Source organism: Clinocottus analis, unplaced genomic scaffold (genome assembly GCF_023055335.1).
Source record: "Clinocottus analis isolate CAN_PGR_092001 unplaced genomic scaffold, fCliAna1.0.p SCAF_17, whole genome shotgun sequence".
Lineage (NCBI taxonomy): Eukaryota > Metazoa > Chordata > Actinopteri > Perciformes > Cottidae > Clinocottus > Clinocottus analis.
Genome location: NW_027175898.1, coordinates 14,101,963 through 14,127,894, shown reverse-complemented (window position 1 = coordinate 14,127,894; position 25,932 = coordinate 14,101,963). Strand labels below are relative to the sequence as shown.

Sequence of the window (25,932 nt, the reverse complement as noted above, 5' to 3'; positions counted from 1 at the left end):
CTTCTCCTTCTTCTGCTAGCTGCTTCTGCTAGCTTCTTCTTCTTCTGCTTGCTTCTTCTTCTTCTTCTTCTGCTGCTAGCTGCTAGCTTCTCTTCTTCTTCTTCTTCTCCTTCTTCTGCTAGCTTCTTCTTCTTCTGCTAGCTGCTTCTGCTAGCTTCTTCTTCTTCTTCTTCTTCTTCTTCTTCTTCTGCTAGCTGCTTCTGCTAGCTGCTTCTGCTAGCTGCTTCTGCTAGCTTCTTCTGCTAGCTGCTTCTTCTTCTGCTAGCTGCTTCTTCTTCTGCTAGCTGCTTCTTCTTCTGCTAGCTTCTTCTTCTTCCCGCTGGGCTCCCAAAGCATGCAAAAAGATCTCCTTTCAGTATTTATACATGCACATGGTCTACGGTGCACACACAGTAGGCTAAGCTGCAGCATGTGTGACATGTTAACTTGTAGACGGTTGACCTGCGTGTCTGCAGTGTGCGACGGGTGCAAGGTCACCAAATTCTCACCGTCGGGTTAGAAAAGGGTGCGACGAAGAGGCCACGTTGCCTCACCAGAGAGGGAGGCGCAGGTGTGTGAACATCTCGGTGGAGAGATAAACACACAGCAATTATAATCACATCTTAAACGTTCGGCGCCGGAGAAACGATTATGAAGCCGTGTGTGTGTGTGTGTGCGCGTGTGTGCGTGTGTGTGTGTGTGTGTGCGTGCGCTGAGCACTTAACCTCATCATTCAAAGCAATTTAGTGATAATGTGGGTTCACTTGGTTTCAAAACACGACAGTTGATGGACTTATAAGCTTCTCCAGTGATTGAAGCGTTTTTTTTTTGTGTGTGTTATTTTTTTCACTTGAACAGCAAAGTGATTAAAAGCTAAATTAAGTGCACTCGAGGTTTTAGGTTTTGATGTCGCCTGTCAGCGGGATGATTATGAAATGTACTTTAGGCTGCAACAGGTTTCCTCCACATCCGTAATAACAATCAGTGACGAACTGAAGTAGACTAATTGTTTAGCTTCCATTTGCTTCATGTAATCCGTCTTTTGCTCTTTTTAAAGAACACTTAACCTCAGTTGTGTAACATTTGTTTAAATACCCTAAACTATTTGCAGGGAAGAAGGTTTATATTTGGTGAAAGTGAGATTCTCTGTGCGTACCTGTGCCAGTGGCACCTCCCGTGTGATGTATTTAATTCGCTGACAGGTGAAGGATCTGAGGTCTGACAGGTAAAAGTACCGTCTTCATGCCGAGCTGCGCCAAGTTTCCCTTTGTTCTATTAGGAAATAGCATCTCTTTAAATGCACTAAAGTTCCTGCAGCTGAGGGGTAGTGTTCAAAGTGTCTCTGAAGGCTTGTTTTCACGTTTTCACTCTGTGACTCACGAAGTGAGAGATGGTTTGAATCAGACCGACGGAGAGAGAGAAAGATGGACAGAGAACGAGGGGATGTTGGTTTTCTAGAACCCCCCAGAGACGTGAGAATTTAGGTCATCACTTCAGCTCATCCAACATTAATGCAACTGGGGATCATTTGAGCTGCATGAGCGGCGGGTTCAGGCAGATGAGATGATGTTGAATACTAAACATGATTATATTCAGATGAGAGAGTGGATAAACACAACAGATTTAAACACGCAGAGACAATGAAAACATCCCACTTCCTCATAGATGGACAAAAAAACAACTGAAACAAATACATTAATGTGAAGTATTCCTTGAAATGCATTAAAAACATGTTTAATTTGCATACTTATGTTATTTCCACAACATAACTTATGAAAACCCTCAAAGTGCTTATGGACAGTTTAAATTAGGAGACGTGTTGCGCTCATTTCAAGGTTCATCCTCTTTGTCGGTCCGTATGAATATATTATACTTTCACCGTCTCGTCTATAACGCTCCGTATGAAATGAGATGGTGTTGCTAGGTAACACCGTCGTCCACGTTTACTTCCTGTCAGCTGACGTCATCATTCACATAAACTGGGACACATGTGAAACTGTGAAATGGTCCAATCGTCGTATAGTCGTGACATCCAAACGGTGTGTTTTTTTCTTTCTTTTTTTAACGTGGATTAATCGTTTTGATATTTTCACAACTCGACCTGCGTTGTAACATTTTATTTTAACAAATATTTTTAAATGACCTCAGAATAAAATGGAGGAGAAGACGACCAGGCATATCATGCTGCCCGACATGTAGCAACACGGCACGACGAGAGAGACGGGGAATGATTTTTAGACACAAACGTTATTGTTGCTTCGCCTATTTTTGTTATTGTTCCGCGTCTAGTTGTAGTCATTACGCATCTAAATGTGTGTTTTGTGTCGCTGGGTGGTAATTGTGTGTCTTTGTGGTAATGTTGTGTCTCTCTGTGGTTGTTCCCTGTGGTGATTTTGAGTCTCTTCCTGATTGGTAAACTAGCATCGGTGTCCTAAAATAAACTTTTAGTGACATTTCACTATCTGGTTCGGGGGTCTGACATTTCAGGCCCTGTAGGCATCCATAATCCCATAAATCCTTCCATGTTTGTACCTCATAATCAAGGCTGGACTCTCCACCAGCGTTATTCCTCAATACACTGATCAGAATACTTAGGTTTTATTCTTAATTCATGATGTTCACACATCATGTTCACACAATGTTGGAAAGTCAGCAGCCCAGTAAACTCCCTGATATGACGAGAGACTAATGCGGTTTATTGGTAACTTAAACGCTGAAACCGGTCAGCCTTCAGGGGGGGAACAACAGCAGAGGACCTTTCCTGTCCTGGTTAATGACCACCTGCAGACTCTTCACAGAAAACATTAACAGGATTGTTACGACAGGACTGTTTGTGTCTATGTCCAGTCTACTTAAAACCCGCTTCACAAAGACTGGTTGTTGGAAATGGAAGCAGGGCTTTCACTGCTTTTTTGGCAATCTCAGGATATTCTCCTTGAAGGGAAGTGTCATTAATTACAGTTCATGCCGTGGGCAGTTTTGCTGAGTCACTGTCACAGTGTGTGTGAGTGTTATTAGACTCACAGTTAGTCCAGTCATGTACCGGGCTTTCCATGTTTTTTGTCACTGAACTATGTGAGTTTGTTTCAATCAGAAAGCTTTTGGGACGAAGCCATAGTTTTACAATACATTTACAGTTTCCAAATAGTGTCATCACTAAATTACGATTGATGTCAGTTTGCTTGCAGTTAGACTGCAGAAGAGAAACTTAAAAAGAAACTGTGACGACACAAAAGGATAAATGTGGCGGTGAAACGCGCCTTTGAGCCCTCGACGCTGCAGCTCTCCTGAGTGTAGATGTCAGCATCAATATGAAGTCTTAATGCATTCAGGAGATTCAGCCACACGCACACGCATTACGCACACGCATTACGCACACGCATAACTGATGTTTAACCTACATCAGAGAAGGATTTCCATGGCAACCCTGGAAATTCATGCAGTCAGTGTGTTAGCAGCAAACCAATAGTGGCCATTTTGGACACATTCATTATCTTAGCTTCACATTAACAAGTCCCAAAGCACCCCAAGTTCCCATCAGTGGTGTGTTCATGTGTTTGTGTGTCTGTGTGTGTGCTTTATGTGCAGCATCTGTCGATTTTACTGCCAGTCTTGTGTTTCAAATATTAGAGGTAATCGGATGCTGCTGCTCTTCTTGGTTTGATCTGGACTGAGCCGGCCGGTGCGGTGCGGTAATGTCAAAGTGACCCGACGGTTCGCTGGTGTGAATCCATGAGAAGATTGAAACGAGAGTAAAAGTTTAGAGCCGTTGAGCGACAGAAAACAGAAGGTCGCTCTGCCTAAGTTTAGCATGAAGACGAGGAACAAGCTAGCCAGCTAGCCAGGCAATCTGTCCGGGGTTGAAAACATTTTTTAAATCCCTCACCAGCACCTTTTAAAGGTCACTAATTAACACATAGCTTAGTTTGACCTTTCAGGGGGAACTTTCAGTCTGAACTGCTCTTTTGTGAGCCTCAGTTGAATGCTAATGTTTAGTGTTCAAACGTGTTAGCTTGCTAACTTAAGCATAATAGTATGTTTACGTTTAAGTTATATTTAACAATCTGCCATGTTAATGTGTATAATCTCTATAAACAGAAATCTGCAGATGAGGGCAAAGGTTTGTCGTCTTGGATCTGATAGCTGCTGATAGCTGATTTACAAGTGTAACGTTAGCTTGGTAACATGTTTGCATTTAGCGCCATTAGTGCGTCGTTTAGGATTGTAGCATGCTGAAGTTTAGCATGAACGATTTGTATCAAATTACACCCAAATCTGTCTTTTTTAATCTGTGATTGATTGAGGATGAAAGTTGATGCATCGGTGTGTAAAAACTTCCATCAAACTTCGCCGTGGAACAATTCAAGTACGGGGATATCTGTCCTGTTTCTTTGACAGAATCAAACTCACCGTTGACCAGATCGGAGTATCATTATAAATCCTCCTGCAGTTGAAGGGAATAATATGCATTTGTTGAGTTTGAGAATAATCCCAAACATATCGATGCTATGCCACATTACTGTGTGTAATCCAGGAACGAGCAGTGAGTGCTGACATGTGTGGCTTTTTCCCCACAGTCACCAGACCACTCAACATAGTGGGGAATAATTTAAAAGGCAAAATGCAAAACATACTGTAATGTCACCAGACCGCATGCTTTGTGAGAGAGAGACAGAATAATCTGTTTAAAAACCTAAATGATTGATGCCAGACGGTACAAACGGTACACATTAAAGAGAAATCCTGACTCTGACACTGACACGTTGTTTTTTACGCACTAACGCACAAGTCCAGATCAGATGTCGGAGTCAGGACAGATTAATAACAACGAAGCTGCCTCGGTCTAGCTGAGCTGGCACAGGAGATTATTATCTTCTGTGCCGGCTCAGCTCAGCTTTGTGAAAGAAGAGGGAGTGCTGCAGCGTCTGAAACGAGTCTTCTTCTTCTTCTTCTGCTGCCGCTGCTCTGCCTTGAAGTGTTGTTGAACCTTGTAGGTGGAAGCCCGAATCCAATTTCAATTCAGCAGATTCAGAAAAATTGGATTTTCTTTCAAAGACGTATCCAATCTCTGAGGATGATATCGAACGCTTTTGTTTTTGTATCACTGAATTGCCGTTTTCATGCATTTTGCCTGCACTAAACCAGCACAAAGGCTGTCCCTCAATGCTACAGTTGAGGGATGCGACTTTAAATAACACCTTTAAACTCTGTCCCAGCGTGGCTGACACATAATCAAAAAGAATGGAAATATAAATTCTCTCGTTTATCCTTTGCACCGTGATCTGAGCCTCAAACTCAAACATAAGATAAGATAAAATAATCCTTTGTTAGTCACTCAGTGGGGAAATTACAGGATTACAGCAGCACTGCTCACAAGTAAATAAACAGTAGAAGGGTAATACAATTAAAAAAAATAGTAGTAAGAAGAATATTAAATATACAGATGGATTAAAAAAATGTGTATAAAAGTAACTAAACATACTTAAACATAATGGATATTGCACCAGGAGATAAATTACATACACTTTACAAACAGTATTGCTGCTGTTGGATAACACTTACAGTGTCATCACTTCATAATTTTGACTTATTTAGACTTCTTTAGCTCAATAATGATGTTTTTTTGTTTTTTTTTAAACTCCTTTTGAGCTAAAAATATCTTGGAAAAAGCTTGAAAATGTCTCCTTCATAAGGTGGAATACCCAACGCCCAGTCGAGTATCAGATGGAAGCCCTACGATCGCTCCTCTCGATATCTGATACGCCATTAACTCAATTCTTACATCGCGTCCAAGCGTCTATTTTAAGTGTGTGTGTGTGTGTGTGTGTTGGTAGGGGGAGGGGGGGGGTCAGGTCCGGGGCAGAAGAGCAGGAAGTGGCACTGTGAAGTACGGAAATCTCATTATGGATGCAGCTCGGTCGCTCTCCTCTCAACAGAAGGAGCAAATCCAGAAGTTGAAACTGAAGCTCTGATATTTATGTTATCCGACCTCCACGATGTCGACGTCTCGTTCCTCCTCTCTCACTTCGTTCTCTTGCGACCTCGCCGAAAACCATTCTAGGTTTTAAAAGATTCGAAATGTTAAATTTAGATATTTGAAATTCAGTTTTTGTCATTTTCTTGCACCCAGAAATAGAGAATCTTTTTTTTTTTTATTACCATTGAGTCAAATAGTTTTCAGATCTTGTCCATCATGAAGTATAGTCTACTGGTATAGTGTAGTATCTGTGTTCCTTCGAGTGTCAGCATGTCGAGATACAAGCGGATCAATAAGTGGAAATGCTCATGGGTTAGAGTCAGGTGTCGGGTGTCGTCTCTGGAGCTTGCACCTCCTCCTCTCTGCTGATCGTGGCTCTCAAATTTATATATTTTGTTATTTCATAAGGAACGACACGGCCTCTCAGAAATGCTTTCGTCACAATTTTACTTTAGTAATTAAACAGTTTTACCATGATTGATTTATTCCGTGTATTTTCTTTTGTCTTTTTCTTTATCTTTTATGTGTTAATTATTCATTTTGTGTGCTTTAATCTCTTCATCTTCTCTTCGTTTTCATCTTGTTTTTGTCTTGTAAATCATTTGTAAAGTACATTAAATTGCATTTGATTCATAATACTAAAACTGAATTGATTGATTGAACCCAACTATTAGATAGATTTTCATAATCTTCGCCGCAGACATTCATCTCCCCCTCGATGAATTATAATCACTTTAATGGCTCCTTAACTTTTCATCTGATTAAAAAAACGTCACTTCGTCCAATGTGCTAAAGAAAAACTAATATCCTCTCCTCAACTCCTGCAGTACTTTGTGTTGGATGCTAATCTGCAGCAGAACCTACGAGTCTTTACGAGCTGCTCGCTGTCGTCCCTCTGCTTCGTGTTTGCGGTACTTTGTGGACACGTCTCTGCATCAGTGACACCCCAAAAAAACAAACAAATTCCTGTTGGTTTGTTGTTGTTGGCCGACGAGGCGATTGTGACCGCGTGCTATCGCGGCGGCCCTCCTGGGCCCGTTGCCCCTCCCAGAGCATCTGTGCCGATCGGGCCACTGGATCAGGATTTTTGGCCGGGGCCCTCTGGGGCGGCAGCGAGGGGACAGAACGGGTCGCTTCGCTGCAGCCGGCGCCGTGTGCTGCATGTGAGACAGACGCTCAGAGCACGAAGGCATTAGCTGGTTCAGTGAGCGAGCCCTCGACTTCAGCTCCGAGTGAAAAAAGTGCAGCAGCAGATGTCGACTGAAAACCGCAGCACGTGGCTGTGTTGTTCTGATATATATCACTCTTTGTGGATTATGAAGGAACAGAGGGAACATCCGGGCTTCACTCACTTCTCGTGCTTCAACACATTTTTGATGAGATAGATATTGTAAAAAGGTCCGACGTTGCATCGACTAACTTTTCTAATTCTTGGTTTTAATCTGCGTTATTTCCTGGTCGATGTTGTCTTTTTAAGCCCAATCAGGCGAAACTGCTTCGTTGCCTCATATGGGTGATCGTTATCTGATGTCAAAAAGGCCAAAAATCATATTACCATATTCCAGAGCCAGATGTTTTTAAGACACATTCCAGATGTTGAAAAGACGTAAGCCAACTTTTCCCTCTGTGTGTGTGTGTGTGTGTGTGTGTGTGTGTGTGATCTTGTCGGTCGAGTGACTCCCGTGCTGTGAACAGAAGGATGTTTCGTCCTCGTGTGCACACAGAGAAGTCTCTTTAAGTTGAAATGAGCTTTCTGTCATCTGCTGCAACCGGTCTGCTGAGAACTACGCACATCTGTATCTGAGAGATTCAAAGCCTGCAGGCCACCGTACTGCCATCCCTCCTCTTTTTACTATTAGCACACAGTATCAGAATATGTTCAAATATTACAATGCAATATGAAAAACACACATAACAGGTCGACAGGGAAATATTGCTAACAATATAAGGCGTGCACTAATAATTGGAAACTATTTTTTCAACAATAGTCCGATGACCACCGTCATGTAGAAATGTATTTCTAAAATGTAAATGATCACGTCCCTCCAGCCTCTCGTAGCCAGTGTAATGGTAAATCTAACACACCTTCAGCCAACAATATTCATCAACTTGGTCTTCATCAACAGTGGAAGCGAACAAAACCTTCGTCCTGACTTAACGCATCCATCCGTGTCGTCTGTGTACTCGTGCTCGGTGATGAGCCGACATTCGAGGTTTTTATACTCAAGTTATTCTTCTGCTGGGGGATTTTTTTTGCCGGCCTCCAATTGCGTTTCTTCAGGGAAAACGTGTGTGTCGTGTCTTGAGTAACCTCCGGATGTGTGTGAATAAGTGTTGTCTGTAAACATCTGAAGGCGAAGGTTTTCATGTCCACACCAAGTGTTTCTGCTTCAATCTCTCCTTGAAGGCATTCTAGTGAGGGAAGAATGAAAAAAGAGAGTTTGAGAGATAAATTCAAAGCCTATTTTTTACATATTTTTCTTCTTCTTTTGTTTTAGAAAGTTCTAAAGTAAGTCGGTAAACTGTGAGGTGCAGACTCCACCTGATCCCTCAGATGAAAAGCCGGATTCAAACGCCTTCGGACAATCCACAAGTGCTTTGTTTGAAGTGTACCGACGCTTTGAAAGTAGGGAAAATCTTCTCCAAATAAAAACGTTTTTTAATAAAAGAACTTACGAAACCCTGAAAAAAACAAAATGTTTTTTCGGAGACGAAACATTTGGTGGGGAAATGTTACCGTTGTGTCCATATTATGCCCCAAACCAAAAGAGAAATGGGTCGGCACAGATCCTCTTACAAATAAAGTGGTGTTTCATTAGAAATATGATTTCCATGCTGTTCCTTCTGTGCAGATGAGCGTGCAGTACACACATGACAAATCCACTGTGGGAGATCAACAAAAAAAAAGCGACTTCTTTGCAGAGCACTCTGTGCGGCAGATTTAATTTGTTCGCCTACGCAAACCAACATCCAACCACCTAGCATAACTGAAATAGATGCTGCTGTGGGTTTGGACCCACAGGGCCAGAACACGAACACGCCAGAGAGAGAAAGCTGCGTATTGTCCGCTGTAAGGAGCACAAGACAATGCCGGCCTTCACTGGCTTGTGTCCATTGTGCTTGAGATTTCTCGGGGCTCGGCCGAACAAGAGAAAGGTCTTCATTCAGCCTGCCGGGGCGAGGGGGGGAGGGTTGTTCTTCAAAACCTGCCATTGTCGACGCTTCTCCTCTCCGCGTCCCCGACGTTTCGCTGGCTGATTGATGCCCCGTCTGCTGCGCGGCGTGATGTCACTCTGACGGCCGCCCCGACTCGCTCGCGCTGCCGGTGTCTCTGGTTTTCACCTCGCCCGTCACTGGTTTGCCTCCGTATCTCAAAATAGGAGAGTCGGAGAGGAGTTGAGTTACGGGCAAGGTCAAAACCCCTCCGTCCGTCCACTAAGTGACGGGACGGTGGTGTATTGATGAGGCCTCGCTCACATTTCTGCCTTTGACCCCCACGTGTCTTAAATCCGCCCGACAAGAAACTTTTCCGCCGCTGAAGCCGCGTCGTCCCGAATCACCGAGGAGTGATGTCACCGTGTGCCGTTCAAGCAGCACAAGAAGAGCTGGATGATAAATGGAGTAACTAGGCCTCCATATTGTGCGCAGACTCCCAACAGCTCTCCTGATTGTTTCAGTCAAAGGAACCAAAGAGAGCCTCCAATGAAAAAAGCAGGAAAAAAAAGTCTCTTTTTCACTTTTCGTCTTTTGAGGAAGTGTCTAAAAAAAAAAAAAAAAATCGTGACAAGCTTGTTAAAGCAGTCTCTCCCCCCCGCGACCCGCCTCCCATACAACCACCATGTTGTGCTAACAATGCCCCCCCCATCCCGTCTCTATTCAGAGAGGCCCGTCTGCTGGACCGCTCAGACAACATGATGCTCACAGAGGACTTAGCTCGGCCTGCCGCGACACCCTCGGGTCGCATTCAAGGCACTAACAAGTCTAGGAATTTTGAAATGTTTCTGGTTTGTGCTCCAATTCTTTCGCCGTTGCTCCAGTGATCAGTTTTTAAAGGCCTCATAACCGAAAGGTCACGATGTTTAATCCCATTGTTTTATAGAAATAAGGAGCCTGGTTCACCCCGGTGGACTTTTGAGGCTGAGACCGATGGATATTGGTATATATTTGTTATTTAAAGGGGATCTTTGCAGCTAATCCAAAGTTGACTTTTTTCCTCCATTTCTCTCTTTCTGTCCCTTCAGATTGTGCAGTCTGACTCTGAAGAAGCTGGTTGTGACGAGGGAACTGGATAAAGAGCTGATCTCTGTGGTCATAGCCGTGAAAATCCAGGTAAGTTGCACACGGACGGACACGACAGGTGTGCACAAACTAACAGCAGATACAACGTGATAATGTGCTCCGGCCCTTTAAATCTCCGGCCCTGATGAAGAGCAGGAGAAAGCTCCATAATAGTTTATATTATGTACTTTTAAATCCATGTTTTCAGGACGCTTTAATTCACATGCCGAACATCATGAAGCTATATTTGTTGTTTAGGATATGTTCTCACGACAATATTTAAACCCGTTACTGAGCAGAAAAACATGTAAAATGCATCCAACATAATGTCGAATGGTTTGAACGAAGCACATGTGATTTACATTAAATGTTCGGCGTGTTTTTGATAGATTAGATATTCCTTTCTTAATCCTGCAGTGATATGCGTGGGTCCTGTTGCGTCTGTGCGTTCGCTGCAGTGTGACTGCAGCAGCAGAGGAGCAGGACGCCTCCAGGGGAAGAAGCTCCCTCTGAATTAAACACCCAGCCTTTTATTTCACAGGGCTCCAAACGCATCCTGAGGTCCCACGAGATCGTGCTGCCACCCAGCGGGTCCGTGGAGACCGATCTGGCGCTCACCTTCTCGCTGCAGGTAAAAAAAAAACAACAAAAAAAAACATGCTGATGTTTGGTTAAAATAAACATTGTGGGTTGCTCAAAAAACAACACGTTCATGAATAATATTCTATATTTCATGTTTGTTTCTCATTCGGGTGAAACCTCAGAGAGTTAACTGTGTGTGGGATGAGTTTTTATTCCACTCGCATATCCATAAGATGTGATGCTTTTGCAGAGAAACTGCCTGGAGGTGCGATTCCTTTTGTGTGTGCGTGAAGGACTCGGTGTGAAAAAGATAAGCGGCAATAATCTGGTTTTGTTATTGTCAACTAGTTAATTAAAAAGATTTAAAACAAAGTGCTGGTCGCTGTGCCAAATGCCTCCAGCGTACCTCACTCCCACTGAAGATGTGAAGAACACAAATAAATACTTTCACTTTTAAAGAAGGAAGTCGTTGCTTTGAAAAGGCTGAGGACGCTGGTTTTATGAAAGATGAAGATATGTTTCCTCAGTGATGATCTGACTGTTCTCGCAAGACTTTTAGTGGCCGTGGCTCAGTTTTCAAAAAGGTGATGTCATAGTTTGCTGCATTTAAAACAGACAATCACAGTTTAAGAAGTAAAACAGCCACAGAGTCTTGTTGTTGTTGAGTTTACTTCCTTTATTGCTTTTTAGTCATTCAAATTTAAGGTAATAGAGAAATACCTAAATCATAAGTATTAAATTGTGTTTTTTTTTTAGGACTATTTCATCCCCTGACTTGGTGCGGTGGTTGTTATTTACAGCAGCAGTTATAAATATCCTGCAGTTCCTCGTAATGAAGGAAGATGTAACCGGCTCACATGTGTTTGTTATAGTTTTTGTGCAACAATGCAACTCAATGGAAGAGGAAAATGACACATGACAGATGCATATTTATGTGTAAATCGTTTTAAAAAGCTCAATTAGTTGATGGTTTTGGTCTTTTTTTAGGGGATTTGTAAAGTAAAAGCGATACCCCATCAGCTACCAGTTCAAGTCTTGGTTTCCTTCTTCCCTGTTTCCTCTCCCCTCAGTACCCTCACTTCCTAAAACGAGAAGGAAACAAGCTGCAGATCATGCTGCAGAGGCGGAAGAGATACAAGAACCGGACGATCTTGGGCTACAAGACTCTGGCGGTGGGATCTATTGACATGGCCGAGGTACAACAAACCTGTGTGTCCGTGTGTGTGCCAGTGATGTTGATTGTGTGTGTGTGTGTGTGTGTGTGAGAGAGGATAACAGGGTCACTTTTCTGTCGAGTCTTGGCGTCTCAGGAGAGAAGAGGAGCACAAAGGTGCGTCGGCTCTAACAGGCTGTTAGTGAAAATATAATGAGGAAATGGTGGATGATAAAGCTGCAGGTTGACATGAGGAGAGTTTGTCCTCCTGGGGGCGGAGGGGAGGGCGGCTGTTCCTCGTGTCCTGGCTCCTTGAAAAGACTTTCTTTGCCCTTTAATTAGTCTGGAAATAATAGTTCTACCTTTTGAAAGGCTTCAGATAATTTCACTTTCTCTCAGTACAAACCTCCTTTTTTTTCAAATTCTCCCTCAAGGAGTGAAGAAAAGAAACCTCTGTTTTTGTCCATGTGTTCTTTGTGTTTTAAGTAACCAAGGACTCATGGATGAAAGTCCTCCTTCAGACGAGCATCCTAGTTTCCGCGCGCATGATGCTGATACTCTCAGGAGTTCGCGTACGGCTCACAAAGCTCGGCGGAGCTTATCAAGGTCGCGTCTCGCGGCACCAAAAATGGCGGCGCCTGTGAGAAAGGAAGAAAAAACACACACGCAGAGAGTTTGAGATGCCACAAGAAAGAAATGAATCTCACTGTTTCAACTCAGAGATACAAAGAGGCTCTCGCGCAACACGCCACGCTCTTCCTGCTTTGGGGCGGCGCCGTCCTGACGCGACCCCGGAGTCACACACGTCCAAGATGGACGACACTCGGTGACCTCTACGTAGATGCTGATGAGCAACAGCGCTCACCTGCTTCAGCGGCGCCTCGGTTTCTACCTGCAGAAGAACCGTGGGCGGTTAAACTGAGCGGCTCGCGCGGTGCGTGGGCTTGTGTCCACGAGGTCAAAGAAACAGCCTGTAGTCAAGTACATTTTACTCTTCCAGCTTCAAATCTCAAACTTCTCATTTCAGAGAAGAGAAAAGTCTCCCGAAAAGTGCCGTTTTAAGTTGAAGGATACCTCTCCCTGGTTAAAAAACAACAACGACACAATAAAATCAAAGCACAGACGATCAGGATGACAAAAAATATTCGCAGAAATGTGTCACATGCAGGATGTCTGCTTACGAAAATGCTTCTTGACATGGTTTTAAAACCACGAGAATAGAGAAGCAGTAATATCTGATTGTTCAACGGTGTTAAAGCTCTGGGCTTGCCATCCGTGATGAGTTCACTGCAGGAGGAAACCGTGGTATTTCTGCATGACATATAGTCTTAAATCATACGTCAAGCATGTTAATATCTCTTACAGGGTGGATATTTCTTGTATTTTGGGGGTGTGAAGAATTAAAACAACGGAGAAGTGAGCTCAGGAGAGGCAGGAACATGAGGAATGTTTCACTTCCTAACTATCTCCTCTCTCCTTGCCTCTCTCCTCTCTCCTCTCCAGGTGATGCAGCACCCGACGGAGGGCGGCCAGGTTCTGCCGCTCTGCAGCAACCAGAAAGAGCTGCTGGGCAAGGTGGCCGAGATCTGGATCTTCTCGCTGTCCAGCCAGCCGATCGACCACGAGGAGGCCGCCCTGCAGGGAGGACAGAAGATCAAATGCTCCGGTACGCGTTTGCCTCTCATTACCCCGCCGCCGCGCTCTGAGGTCAACGCGGCAGGAAGCCATCGTAATCGCATAATATGCTCGATGTGCCGCGGGGTGCAGGGCTCACAGGGCTCAGGCTGTTTTTATTTCTAGAGTTTTGCTCTCTTTAAGCGCGCAGAAAGCCATTTTAAATTCAGGTAGCATCCATCGTACTGTAAGTTCAATTAGAGCCTCGGATGAGTGTCAAAATTTGAAAAAAAAAAAGGGTCATTGAAAGATGTACGAGGCGTCTCCCTCGCTCCTCTAACCTTCCCGCCTCTCCTCCGCTTCTAGATAACTACTCGGAGGAGGAGTACGAGAGCTTCTCCTCGGAGCAGGAGGCCAGCGACGACGCCGTGCAGGTTCAGGTGAGTCGGCCCTCGGGGTGCAAAGCGACTCGATGAGCCTCCTCCTGGACCGGTCGGCCTCCTTCACGGGACACAACGAGGCTCTGAGCTGCCGATCTGTTCCTGCACCGCCTCATTCACGCCTCGTCGCGTCTTGTGTTTTAGGATCTGGAGGACGACGAGTACGACGTGAGGAAGCCAAAGAAGCAGAGGAGGTCGATCGTGAGGACGCCGTCCATCACCCGAGTAAGAGACGAGGCTCAGCCTATAAGATGAAGACACTACACCTCAGGGTGTGCAGCGACCTCCAGTTTCATGGTAGTAGAACTGGAGGTTTGGGCAATCGCTATTTCTTAAACTCCACATTGCTAGATTTCATACGACTAAATCGTTAAAGACTAGAGTAGACCTGGAGTCTAACATCAGGACTCGAGCCTTTTCACTTCACTTCCCACAATCCCAAGAATGAAATATCTAAACGTACATAACTATAGTTGAACACTACTTTTATACACGTGTGTGTCTGTGCGTGTGTGTGTGTGTGTGTGTGTGTGTGTGTGCTCTCCTGTGTTTTAGCAGCAGAACTTTAAGCAGCGCGTGGTGGCGCTTCTGAAGCGCTTCAGAGTCTCAGATGAGGTGAGTGTGTCTGTTGTGTGTTGCTCCTGCTGTGGAGCTGCTGAGCCACTGAACGCTGTGTGTGTGTGTGTCTGTCTCTGTGTGTGTGTGTATGTGTGTCTGTCTGCATCTCTGTCTCTGTGTGTGTACGTGTATGTATGTGTGTCTCTGTCTGTCTCTCTGTCTGTGTGTGTGTCCGTTTGTGTGTCTGCCTGTGTAGGTGCTGGACTCGGAGCAGGACCCTGCCGAGCCGCCCCCCGAGGTGGAGGAGGAGGACCTGGACCTGGACAGCGTGGAGTTTGAGAACCCGAGTGACAGCGGCCCGGAGCTGGACGACGACGACAGCGTGCTCAGCACGCCGAAACCCAAACTGAAGTCAGTGTTTCTCAGCAGCAACGTTTGAGTTTACTTAAGAAACACTTAACTTACACAACATGGGGTAATGATGACAATAAAGTCAAATTGTTATATTGGAGAGAAATGTGACGTTTATATCTCTAACACTCGGCAACTCACACCGAAACTATATGGAAGGATAAAAACCCAAGTTAAAATGTGTATTCTATATTTTGGGGTGAACTTTCCCTTTAAACCTGCAGCAGAACCACAGGCGTCTTTTCTTTTAAATGTTACGTATGATCGTGAAACTGTATTCAGACAATATGTTGCACTAATGTTCTGTGGCGATGACATTTTAATGTCCCCGTTTTGAAAATAACTTTCTCGAGGTTTTAATACTTAACGCGTGAACGAGTAGGAAACTTTCTCAGAACACTTTTAGATACCGGGACACTTCATTAAAACACATTTAAACTTAAAAGAGTACTCCAGGAGTTTAGTTTCTCCTTTTAATCTATAAAACGAAGCCTGGCTTTTAGTCCCCCGTGTGGGTCGAGCTCCATCATGAGATGCATCGTCCAATTTATTCAACCCTTTGAATTCAATTTTATCCAATTAACCTTCCTGCCTCCAAGCCAAGAAAAGTGCGTTACATGATACAACTGCATTAATGTACAATGCAGGGTGACAAAAAAAACACACACGAAATGCAAATCAAAGCATAAAGTTCAGCGTGCCGTCATCGGTCCTTTAATGTCACGTATTGACATCTCATATCGATGGTCATGTTGACACAAACTGGTTAGTTTCCTTCACTTCAGTCCGACCGTTTCTTGTGTTTCAGGCCATATTTCGAGGGTCTCTCTCTCTCCAGCTCTCAAACGGAGATCGGCAGCATCCACAGCAGCCGGAGCCACCGGGAGCCTCCGAGCCCGGTGAGAGCAACGCCGCCGCCGCCGCCGCTGAATAAACATTCGGCTGTTTTTGTTTTTTTCAAACATGCGCTTTCAGTTCCTTTCACACGACATCACACTTTGTTCGCCTCCTCTACGTTTACTCACACAAACTGGGTCCCTAACGCCACGAGGGAACATCTGGAGGCCGATCAGCGGAGCCGCTGAACCGCACCGATGGCCGATGAGCGAGCGCACCGGAGCCGAAAGACGCCATTTGTCCTGCTCGAGGGCGTCTTTTGACCGAAAGTCCGATTTTTTATTTTTTTTTTCCTCCCATCAGTCCGCAGGTTGAAACCAGTCCTGAAGTTTGTTTGTGGAACCGTAGGGCTTCTGTTGAAGCAGTAATCCGCCACGGAGATGTTGAATGAAACGATTCTTCGCGTGAAATCAAAGTTCCTGGAGCTCCATCAAAACCCGGCAGTGTTTATTTTCCTTCTCGCCGTCTCGTTCCAGATCGACCTGGAGAAAAGCAAGTGTGCCGGGGCCAAGTTTCCAGACGACGGAGTGTGTGATAACGTCTGCTTTGTGAGTATCTCCTCCTCCAGCTGCTCAAAAAGAGCGTTTTTGACTGATTTTTCTTGCCAGGCAACAGCTTGGTTCCATGTTTACTTCCTGTCATCTCGTGTCATTCACAAAGTGTGTATACACACTACATGTGTGTGTCTTTATTGTTTGTGGATTATACAACCCCCTGATATCATGTTCTATTACAGTTTGTCCATAAAATAATAAAGTTGTGTGTCTGTGTCTGTCTTTACTTCAGTCCAGGTTGTTTCTTGTATTTCATTTTTCGAGGATATATATATATATATATATATTTATATATATATGTGTGTGAGGGAGAGTAGAGTGAAGGAGAGATAGTTATTTGTTAAGTGTGCAAAAGCCCTGACACAATTGGAGTAAATCACAATGAGTAACAACTACAATCCTCGGTGACAGTTGAGGCGTTTACTGCGTGGAAAGGTGTTTGATTTGAGAAGCATAAACTCATAAACGTCTGTCAGCTCTCGAGTCATAAACCCTGCTTTCTTTTTCTTTTTTTGTTTCGTTCTCTCAGGAGCAGCCCGAGGCGGTGACTCCCACCACCGAGCTGGAGATGGACAACATGGACACGTTTCTCGAGCGACTGCCACCGAGTGGCAAAATGACCAAGACGGAGTCCCTCATCATTTCATCCAACAGGTAAAAAAAAATACATAAACATCAGCAATCCAATCCTTTTAAACCATTGATTTACCTCTGCAGGATGTTTTTTTAACGCTCACATAAATCTTTATTATGGAAAGACACAGGGAAGAACGCGACAGATCAGATGGGCAAATTAAAATAATATATATATTTCAATTAATATAAGTGGATGTGTGCCTTTCTGTAATCATCTCCTCCAGATCAGAACAGGGTTTTTGAGTCGTTGACCATTACATCACCTCTTCTGCCACTCCGGTCCTCCAGCGCTCTTCTTCTGCTGTTTTTTTTCCCGTTTTCAGGCAGGAACCGAAGTTGGCGGGGAGGCGAGGCCGGAGCACGTCGCTGAAGGAGCGCCAGCCCAGCAGGGCGCCTAACGAGAGGGCCAACAGCCTGGACAACGAGCGGTCCCTGGACACGCGCTGCCACCTACAGGTGGGGGCAGGGCACTGCAGGAGAATCCACACAATACTGAAATACCACATATTACCACGAGCGTAGCCGCTGCTCACGCCATGATGTCTCTTAGTTATTAATATTAAAACACTTTTAAAGCATTGTTCACTCTTTATTCTGGGTCCTCATTTTAACCCGAAGGTTTTGTATTTTTGTGCCCAGATTCCGAGGAAGACGGTGTATGACCAACTGAACCACATCCTGGTGTCTGACAGCCACCTCCCCGACAGCATCATCCTCATCAACACGTCAGACTGGCAGGGCCAGGTGAGACTCACCTGCACGGCCAGGAAGGGCCCTTCTGTCCCAACACGTGCCGTACGCACTTTACTGGTAGAGCCGTGGGGTGGACGGAGAACCCTGAAGTCAGAGCATAGAACCATGAGGTCAGAGCATAGAACCATGAGGTCATGCATAGAACCATGAGGTCATGCATAGAACCATGAAGTCAGAGCATAGAACCATGAGGTCAGAGCATAGAACCATGAGGTCAGAGCATAGAACCATGAGGTCAGAGCATAGAACCCTGACGTCAGAGCATAGAACCCTGACGTCAGAGCATAGAACCATGAGGTCAGAGCATAGAACCATGAGGTCAGAGCATAGAACCATGAGGTCAGAGCATAGAACCCTGACGTCAGAGCATAGAACCCTGACGTCAGAGCATAGAACCATGAGGTCAGAGCATAGAACCATGAGGTCAGAGCATAGAACCATGAAGTCAGAGCATAGAACCCTGAAGTCAGAGCATAGAACCATGAGGTCATGCATAGAACCCTGCGGTCATGCATAGAACCCTGCGGTCATGCATAGAACCATGAGGTCATGCATAGAAAGAATTCTGAGGTCATGCGTAGAACCATGAGGTCAGAGTATAGAACCCTGAGGTCATGCATGGAACCCTGAAGTCATGCATAGAACCCTGAGGTCAGAGCATAGAACCCTGAGGTCAGAGCATGGAACCCTGAGGTCATGCATAGAACCCTGAGGTCATGCATGGAACCCTGAGGTCATGCATAGAACCTTGAGATCAGAAAATAGAACCCTGACAGCATTGAAATACAAATAACCGCAGACTAGAAAAAAGGGCAAAAAGCAAATCCATCTATAAAATACAACCTCCCCTCTGATTCTTCCTCTCCTCTCATCTCATCCTTCTTCTCCTTCCCTCTCATTCTTCCTCTCCTCTCATCTCATTCTTCCTCTCCTTCCCTCTCATTCTTCCTCCCCTCAGTATCTCTCAGACATGCTGCAGAACCACCACCTCCCAGTGGTCTGCACCTGCACCACGGCCGACATCCAAGCTGCGTTCAACACCATTGTCTCCCGCATACAGAGATTGTAAGTCCACCTCTCGCCTTTTGTGTGACTTTTTCCACACAAATTCGGCATTGATTGATTGTGAAACTGTGTTCGCTGTGTATTTATTGTCTTTCCTAGTTGCAACTGTAACTCCCAGACGCCCATTCCCATAAAGATCGCGGTGGCCGGAGCGCATCACTACCTCAGTGCTGTTCTGAGGCTTTTCGTGGACCACCTTTCCCATAAGACCCCTGACTGGCTCGGCTACATGAGGTTCCTCATCATCCCTCTTGGTTAGTAGCAGCCGAACTCCGCTCATTGTCTCATTCAAAGGCGCTTCATATGTTCAAACAAGAGTGTATGATTGTCAGATAAATGTCTAATATCATGGAGGAGACTTCTGGTCGCCTGTCCAGTGATATTAGTGCTTCTCAAAAATCTGCAACTGTTTGTCTTTGATTGGTTTAGGTGCACATCCAGTCTCCAAATATCTCGGCACTATTGACTATCGATACAACAGTTTGTTCCAAGACGCTGCTTGGAGGGAGCTGTTTCACAAGCCGGAGGCTCCGGTTATTGGTGGGCTTTTATCTTCTCACCACAATCCTAAAGTCATGCACAGAACGCTGAGGTCAGAGAATTAGGACAGTTTTTATTAAGTCTTAAAGGAGCAGTGTGTAGGATTTTAGTGGGAGCTAGTGGTGAGGTTGCAGGTCGCAACCACATGATACCCTTATTTAAGTGTGTCGGAGAGCTTTGGTGGCCTTCTGGAGTTTATGGTCCGACTCGTTAGTTTTCTACCGTAAAGCGTGGCGTAAACGACGGTCCATTTAGGGTCTTAATAGACCATAAAGTAGGCTAAGCTTTAGGGCGGGGCTACCGTGTGATTGACTCACTCTCTTCCACGGCTTCACCCCTCCGCAGTCCCCACATATGGTCACTTCCCTTCAGTGGTTGCATAAAAACAAGATGGCGACGGCTAAAAGCCAAACTAAAGGCTTCCAAACTACAGTCCAAAAACCATGAATGACTACGTCTTCTTCTTATATGCGGGCTTTGGTTAAAAGAAAAGCTAAAGGCTCTCTCTCTCTCTTAAACACCTGCGTTCGGTTTGTCCATTCTGGGCTTCTGTAGAAACATGGCGATGCAAGATGGCGTCTCCTCATGTTGGGTATAAACGCCTCATTCTCGGGTAACAAAAACACAACAGTGGTCAGTTTCAGGGGATTATACACAAATAAAAACACAGTTCTGCCAATAAGTACCTCCAAATCCTGCACGCGCTTCCTTTAGGGGAGCGCCGACAATCTGGAAAAGTGGTAATTATTACAATTCAACATTTGAACTAATGTTTCTGAGTATTTGTTAATGTTCACGGTCAGCCGTAGAGGATGTAATGAATCCCTGCGTCCTGTGCAGCCCAGCAGAACCCGGACGTGGTGTCGAGGGTAACTCAGTACATGGTGGGAGCGAACGGCGCTCACCAGCTTCCCATCGCGGAGGCCATGCTCACTTACAAACAGAAGAGGTAGGTTTTCATCCCTCGCCGAGTAACCCGAGAACATTTCACACTGAGCTGAACTGCAGTGGGTGTTAAAATGTGTTTTTTTTTTTTTCGTGAGCTACACTGAAGAAATCTTGAGTTTCGTAAAGTCCAGGGGTTTCGTCTAACAGGAAATGCTTCTAATGCCGAGCGTCCAGCAGCTTTTCCAAAGGGGATCGAGTTGAACTGATGCGTAGAAAACGCTTTGAACCATTCATGAGAAACCTCAGATGTTTTTTTTTGCACAATATTTACAAATTTAGGCAAAATAACAAGCAGACAAAATATATTTGCTTGCCATCAAACGTTAATCAGCAGGATTTTTGCAACAAAAACATATGAAATGTGTTACAATTTTACATTTAGCCAGGATAGAGCAGCCGTATCCTACGCAGGTTGTAATTTAAACAACTGCTGCTGTGAGAATTATTCATCTAATCTGGAATAGTATGTTAAAATAAAATGTACATTTCACTCAAAAGTGGTAAAACCGGTTTGTTAAAATATTTTATGCCCCTTTTGAAAACCAAACTGGAGGTTAAAGTTTCATTAATGTTGTGAGGTTTGTGTGGGCGTCTGTCTTTTAAACATCACTGTCTTTCCATCACTGTGTGTGTGTGTAAATAACATGTTGTTTAAAATCTTTTTGTTGTATTTTTTTCTTTTCTTTCTTTGAAGGAAAAAGAGCTTTCATTTTGATTTTGCAGTAAGGTATTGTGGTCGATTGAGTTCCTCATGTAGCCCGGTGATTCATGTGCTTTCTGTGTGTTAGAGCTGTTTTTCCCTTGAAACTCTTCTCAGCCTTTCTGGGAGCTTGCCACTTTAACAGCTGCCTAAACACAATATATATATATATATATATATATATATATATATATATATATATATATATATATATATATATATATATATATATATATATTCTATTTTAACAGCTTGAGCCATAAACATCTCAGATAAGAGCTGCTATCCAGGCCGCCGCTCGCAGTCGTAAATAACACAAGCACACAGATTTCTTGAACTAATTAAAACTGCATCGGGTCTGCAAGTTTTTTATTTAGAACAAAAGAAAAGTTCTCAACCTCGACACGTTAAAGCAAGAAGAAACTCTGGCGTTGTCCTTTTAGTCCAGTTGAAATTGTGATAAGTGCACTCATTTGAATAAAGAAAACGTCATAAAGAGGTTTTCTTGTAGTTAATCAGTTTCACGTTGTTTCAATATATTAAAAATCAACTAAAAGTCAATTATTTATACAAACTTAAACCATATTTTCAACTTTGTTTCAATGTCAGGCATCAATTTGGATTCAATACTGTTCTGACAACATTTAACTGATTAAGTTATATTTAGCTGGGAAGCCGCAGCAAAGCTTCGTCCAAAACCTGTAAAACTCTCTTGAGAAAATGAGTTTGTAGTTTTATGGGAAGTTATGTGTGTTTGACTAGTTCACTGTCATCTACACATGAATCCCTGTCCACTTGAGTGTTTTAATTCAACGAACATGTTTTTGAGATTCTAGTGGACAGAGAGAGTCTGGCTAGCTGTTCCCCTCTGTTGCCAGTCTTTATGCTAAGCTAAGCTAACCTGCTCTCACGAGTAGCATCCCATTTACTGTACAGACACGAGAGTAATGAAGGTATTACATGATACAATCTGACTCACAGGGAAGAGAGAAAGTAAGCGTTTTCCCAAAAATGTCAAACTCAAAATTCCTTTTGTCGCTTCATGCAGAAGTTTAATGCACATAAATCTAAACGATGAGTTTCTCGTCTCAATGCTCTTGTTGTGAACATTGTTATTCTTGTCGTTAATGAACAACAAAGACGATCCGGCCTCCTGCACACAGTCCTCCCTGATAAGATATCAGAGGAGTGACTGAATAATAAAATGTGCTGATGAAGTGGCAAGAGACCGGATACCATCGCTCCCTCTGTTTCTTCCCCCCGCTGCTTCTTCTCCACGATGTCATCGTGCTTTTGGCCGTCCATGTCTGTCTGCTTGTGTTCAGTTGGAGGTAGAAAACCTGCACACTGCCAGAGGAATGACCACGTCAAAATGTGATTAACACCTCATTTTTTTCAATGCTATTAATACATATATTAAAGGTATTCATTGACAGTATGTTATGCTTAATGTCTACTTTTAGCAGGTGTTGATTGTCACATCAAATATAACGTTTTTAAAAGTATTTTAAGAAAAAAAGACGTTTAAAATCTTTGTTTTTTAAATAGTTTATCCTAGTGCCTCCTATAATTACTACTACATTACTGACGTGTAATTCATAATGGTGGACCTGTAAGATGGTGTTCTTTATTCTTTTACTTGTCTAAAGCTTATACAAAGTATGAATTGGGCAAACAAATAAAAGTGTGTAGAAACTGCACAATGAAAATATGCCGTGAAGGTGTATAGATGGAGCTATTTACAATATAGAAGTACATATTTACAAAGTGGCTTGCATTAAAACAAGGACTGAAAGGATTTAAATCCAATATGTAAAGATACATTATATGAATGCCAAAATTGACTTTGCCGGCCTGAGATCACAGCTAAAGGGCCCGGGCACCCTTATAATAAGGCCCCTCTATTTAAACATAAACACAATAAATAAATAAATGTAAGATAGCGATAACATTGTAACTGTAACACACACAACTTCCAGTCAATAATGTACAATAAAAACGTTGAAAAGACACCAACGCCACTCATTCTGTTCTTTTAACTGAAGAGCGCATGTGTGTTGTTCATAGTCCTACGTCCATCCACATGTATCGACACGCATGTGCATCTCTCAACAATATACATCCCACATTGAAGAGAACATATGGCTCGACCGGGTCAGACAGAAGTCATGTGCTCTGCATAATCCATCCCTGCGAGGCCAGAGGAACGTTTAACACTCACATACCAGGCAGACATCTGGCTTTCTCTCTCTCTTTCTCCCCCTTGGCTGCTCCGGGAAAAAAAAAAACAACCCCGATTACAGCAGAGATGTGTTGTTGTGTGTTTGGGGAAGCAGAACGTGGCCTTGATGTGCAAACTGTGACCCACTGCAGACTGTCTTCTCTCCTTCTCTCTCTGTAGTCTGTCTGTTTCTTCCCTGGGGGGGCGATGGCAGGTTTCTTCAAGGCAAGAGCAACAACCTTTTCACATCGCTGAACGTCTTTTTGCATTTAGAAAAATACACAAACCAAACATAGAACCATTCTTCAAGCTATTTTTTCACCCGGTCATTGCCAGGAAAAAATAGTTCCAGGAAGGCTTGTAAGTGTTGGCCAATGCGCTCCCGCTCTCAGGTAGCGCATGGAGCCGGAGAGGTTTTCTGGTTGATGCTCTTCCTTCTCATCCACTTCTTTATGACTGGACTTTAGTTGTTCCCCTGATGGACTTGCTTTCCCCCTTTCTTGAATGCCCTTCTGGTTTGGTGGATCCAGTCTGCGTCTGCAATATGGATGGCTTTGTTGGAGGCCCCTCGGCCGCTAGCTTGCATGTTTTGCTCTCTGCTCCAACGAGGGAGCTCCATCTGTTTTTTTTAGTGGAGGTTTAAAGCTCAGCAGCGAGTTCAGCATGCGCAGTTGATTCTGTTTGGACTGTGAACGCTTTGCCAAACTTTCTATGCAATGGAAGACTCCAGTATTTCCACATGTGAAACATTGGAAATCGGCCTCGTCGAACTAATTGCTAGATCTCAGTGTTGCTAACTGTAGATTTCTTCAAATCATCTTTCGTGATCTTTTTCTTTTCACAAGCATTTGGAAATGCTTGTAGGAGTCAGTCCTCTTTTGATTCAATGGCATTTCTCATCATGTGCATAATTTACTTCACGTTGATTCTTTCCCTGCATCGTTTTCACGTGAACTTTATTTTGGCCTCTGCTGCTTCTCCACAGCCCGGACGAGGACTCGTGTCAGAAATTCATCCCGTTCATTGGGGTTAGTAGCTTCTTTATTTGCCCTAAATATTCACTGTGTGTTGATTATGTCTCCATCCAGCTGATGTTTAAGCTCATGCTTGACACTAGAAGTTTTCTGTGTCTTTATAAAAAGCTTAAAAATATATATAAATACACGTATTAAACCTTTATCCTCTGCGTTTAATTCTGCAGATGGTGAAAGTTGGCCTCGTGGAGCAAACGTCTGCAACGTCAGGCAAGCAATAAGTTTGTAGAAGCATTTTTGACATTTAAAAGAAAGAAAAAAGTATGCAAATTGTGCAACAATTAACCAGCAAAAAAACAACAAAAGAAAACAGATTTCTCCGCCGTAGTATTTTTCTTTAGGAGGTAAATAATTGAGTGTTTCCTCCCTCAGGAGACTCTGACGATGCGGCACCTCTGGGCTCCTCGCTGCTCTCCTGCACCCCTCCACAAGTATCACCAGCTCTCAAAGAGGCGTCGCCCACCCCGCCCTCCTCTCCCTCGGTCACCACCAGTTTCTGTGCTTACAGGTATGCCGTGAAGAGCCATTTCAACCAAATAGAGCAAATAATGCTGATATCTTTTCTGTCTTTTGTACATGTTTAAGCAGGTGTAGTAAACAGATGATATAAAACGTTTTGAAGTATCTCATGATATTGTATTTTTTTTTACCAGAGAAAATGAATAAAGTGTTCTTTAAAAAAAAATGTTTGGCGTGATTATCATATTAAAAGGAAATTGCCAACATATAAAATATATTTTCAATTTTTTTGGGGCATCAATTAAATGGTTCAACTTACCACTCACGTGTCTGTACTGTAAGTATGAAGCTATGACAAGCAGCTGGTTAGCTTAGCTTAACAGCTAGCCTGCTTTTTTATGCTAAGCTGTGCTGGATTCAAATTTACTTCACAAATTTTACAGCGGTCTCCATTTTACTAGATATTTCCCAAAATGTCAATAAACGACAGCAAGAGCATGACGGCTCAGCTGATGCTTTAATACCGTAGTGTTATCTACCGCTCATATTTTCATATTTAAAAGAGATATTTCCACAATGCCCACCTCCCTGCCTGTCGTCTGTAGTTCTGTAGGTCAGGCGGAGCTGATGGGGCTTCAGGTGGACTACTGGGTGGCTCCAACAGAGAGGAAGAAAGACATGGAGAAGCGGGACACCTCCTCCAAAAACACTCTGAAGTGCAATTTCCGCTCGCTGCAGGTCAGCCGGCTGCCACTAGGGGGCGCAGAGCCGAGCCCCCAGCCCTCCATGTCCATGACAGTGGTGACCAAGGAGAAGAATAAGAAGGGTAAGCTGGACACGCCTGTGTCGTCCAGCTGGACGCACGCACGCATGCATATTTCTGTGGGTGTGTTGTTTTCTGCCTGCAGGAAAGGAATAGTTGACCTCAAAATGGCGTTACGTTGCATTTCAAACCCGCTTTACTCACTGCCGTTCCCTTCTGCCAGTCATGTTCCTGCCAAAAAAGAGCAAAGACAAGGAGGTGGAGTCGAAGAGTCAAGTGATCGAGGGCATCAGCCGACTCATCTGCACTGCCAAGCACCAGCAGACCATGCTGAGAGGTAAACGGACCTCCGGGTTATCAGAATCACATC

At 43.9% G+C, this 25,932-nt stretch overlaps 1 protein-coding gene across 3 annotated transcripts in view; it reads left to right on the top strand.

Annotated features, from left to right (window-relative positions):
* pacs2 (phosphofurin acidic cluster sorting protein 2) overlaps positions 1-25,932 on the top strand; it is a 51,332-nt gene that overhangs the window by 22,647 nt on the left and 2,753 nt on the right. Inside the window, exons 2-25 of one of the 3 annotated variants that reach the window (XM_068579993.1) lie at positions 10,198-10,285; positions 10,776-10,865; positions 11,887-12,012; positions 13,473-13,635; positions 13,950-14,023; positions 14,168-14,248; positions 14,579-14,638; positions 14,838-14,992; positions 15,801-15,891; positions 16,366-16,437; positions 16,973-17,097; positions 17,403-17,535; positions 17,719-17,823; positions 18,791-18,897; positions 18,997-19,151; positions 19,327-19,437; positions 20,278-20,386; positions 21,080-21,112; positions 23,487-23,531; positions 24,292-24,334; positions 24,508-24,550; positions 24,713-24,848; positions 25,405-25,625; positions 25,786-25,899. In XM_068579993.1, coding sequence (XP_068436094.1) covers positions 10,198-10,285; positions 10,776-10,865; positions 11,887-12,012; positions 13,473-13,635; positions 13,950-14,023; positions 14,168-14,248; positions 14,579-14,638; positions 14,838-14,992; positions 15,801-15,891; positions 16,366-16,437; positions 16,973-17,097; positions 17,403-17,535; positions 17,719-17,823; positions 18,791-18,897; positions 18,997-19,151; positions 19,327-19,437; positions 20,278-20,386; positions 21,080-21,112; positions 23,487-23,531; positions 24,292-24,334; positions 24,508-24,550; positions 24,713-24,848; positions 25,405-25,625; positions 25,786-25,899 — 2,480 coding nt within the window. The remainder of the gene's footprint in view (positions 1-10,197; positions 10,286-10,775; positions 10,866-11,886; positions 12,013-13,472; positions 13,636-13,949; positions 14,024-14,167; positions 14,249-14,578; positions 14,639-14,837; positions 14,993-15,800; positions 15,892-16,365; positions 16,438-16,972; positions 17,098-17,402; positions 17,536-17,718; positions 17,824-18,790; positions 18,898-18,996; positions 19,152-19,326; positions 19,438-20,277; positions 20,387-21,079; positions 21,113-23,486; positions 23,532-24,291; positions 24,335-24,507; positions 24,551-24,712; positions 24,849-25,404; positions 25,626-25,785; positions 25,900-25,932) is intronic. The other 2 variants (XM_068579992.1, XM_068579991.1) reach the window with 2 other exon arrangements.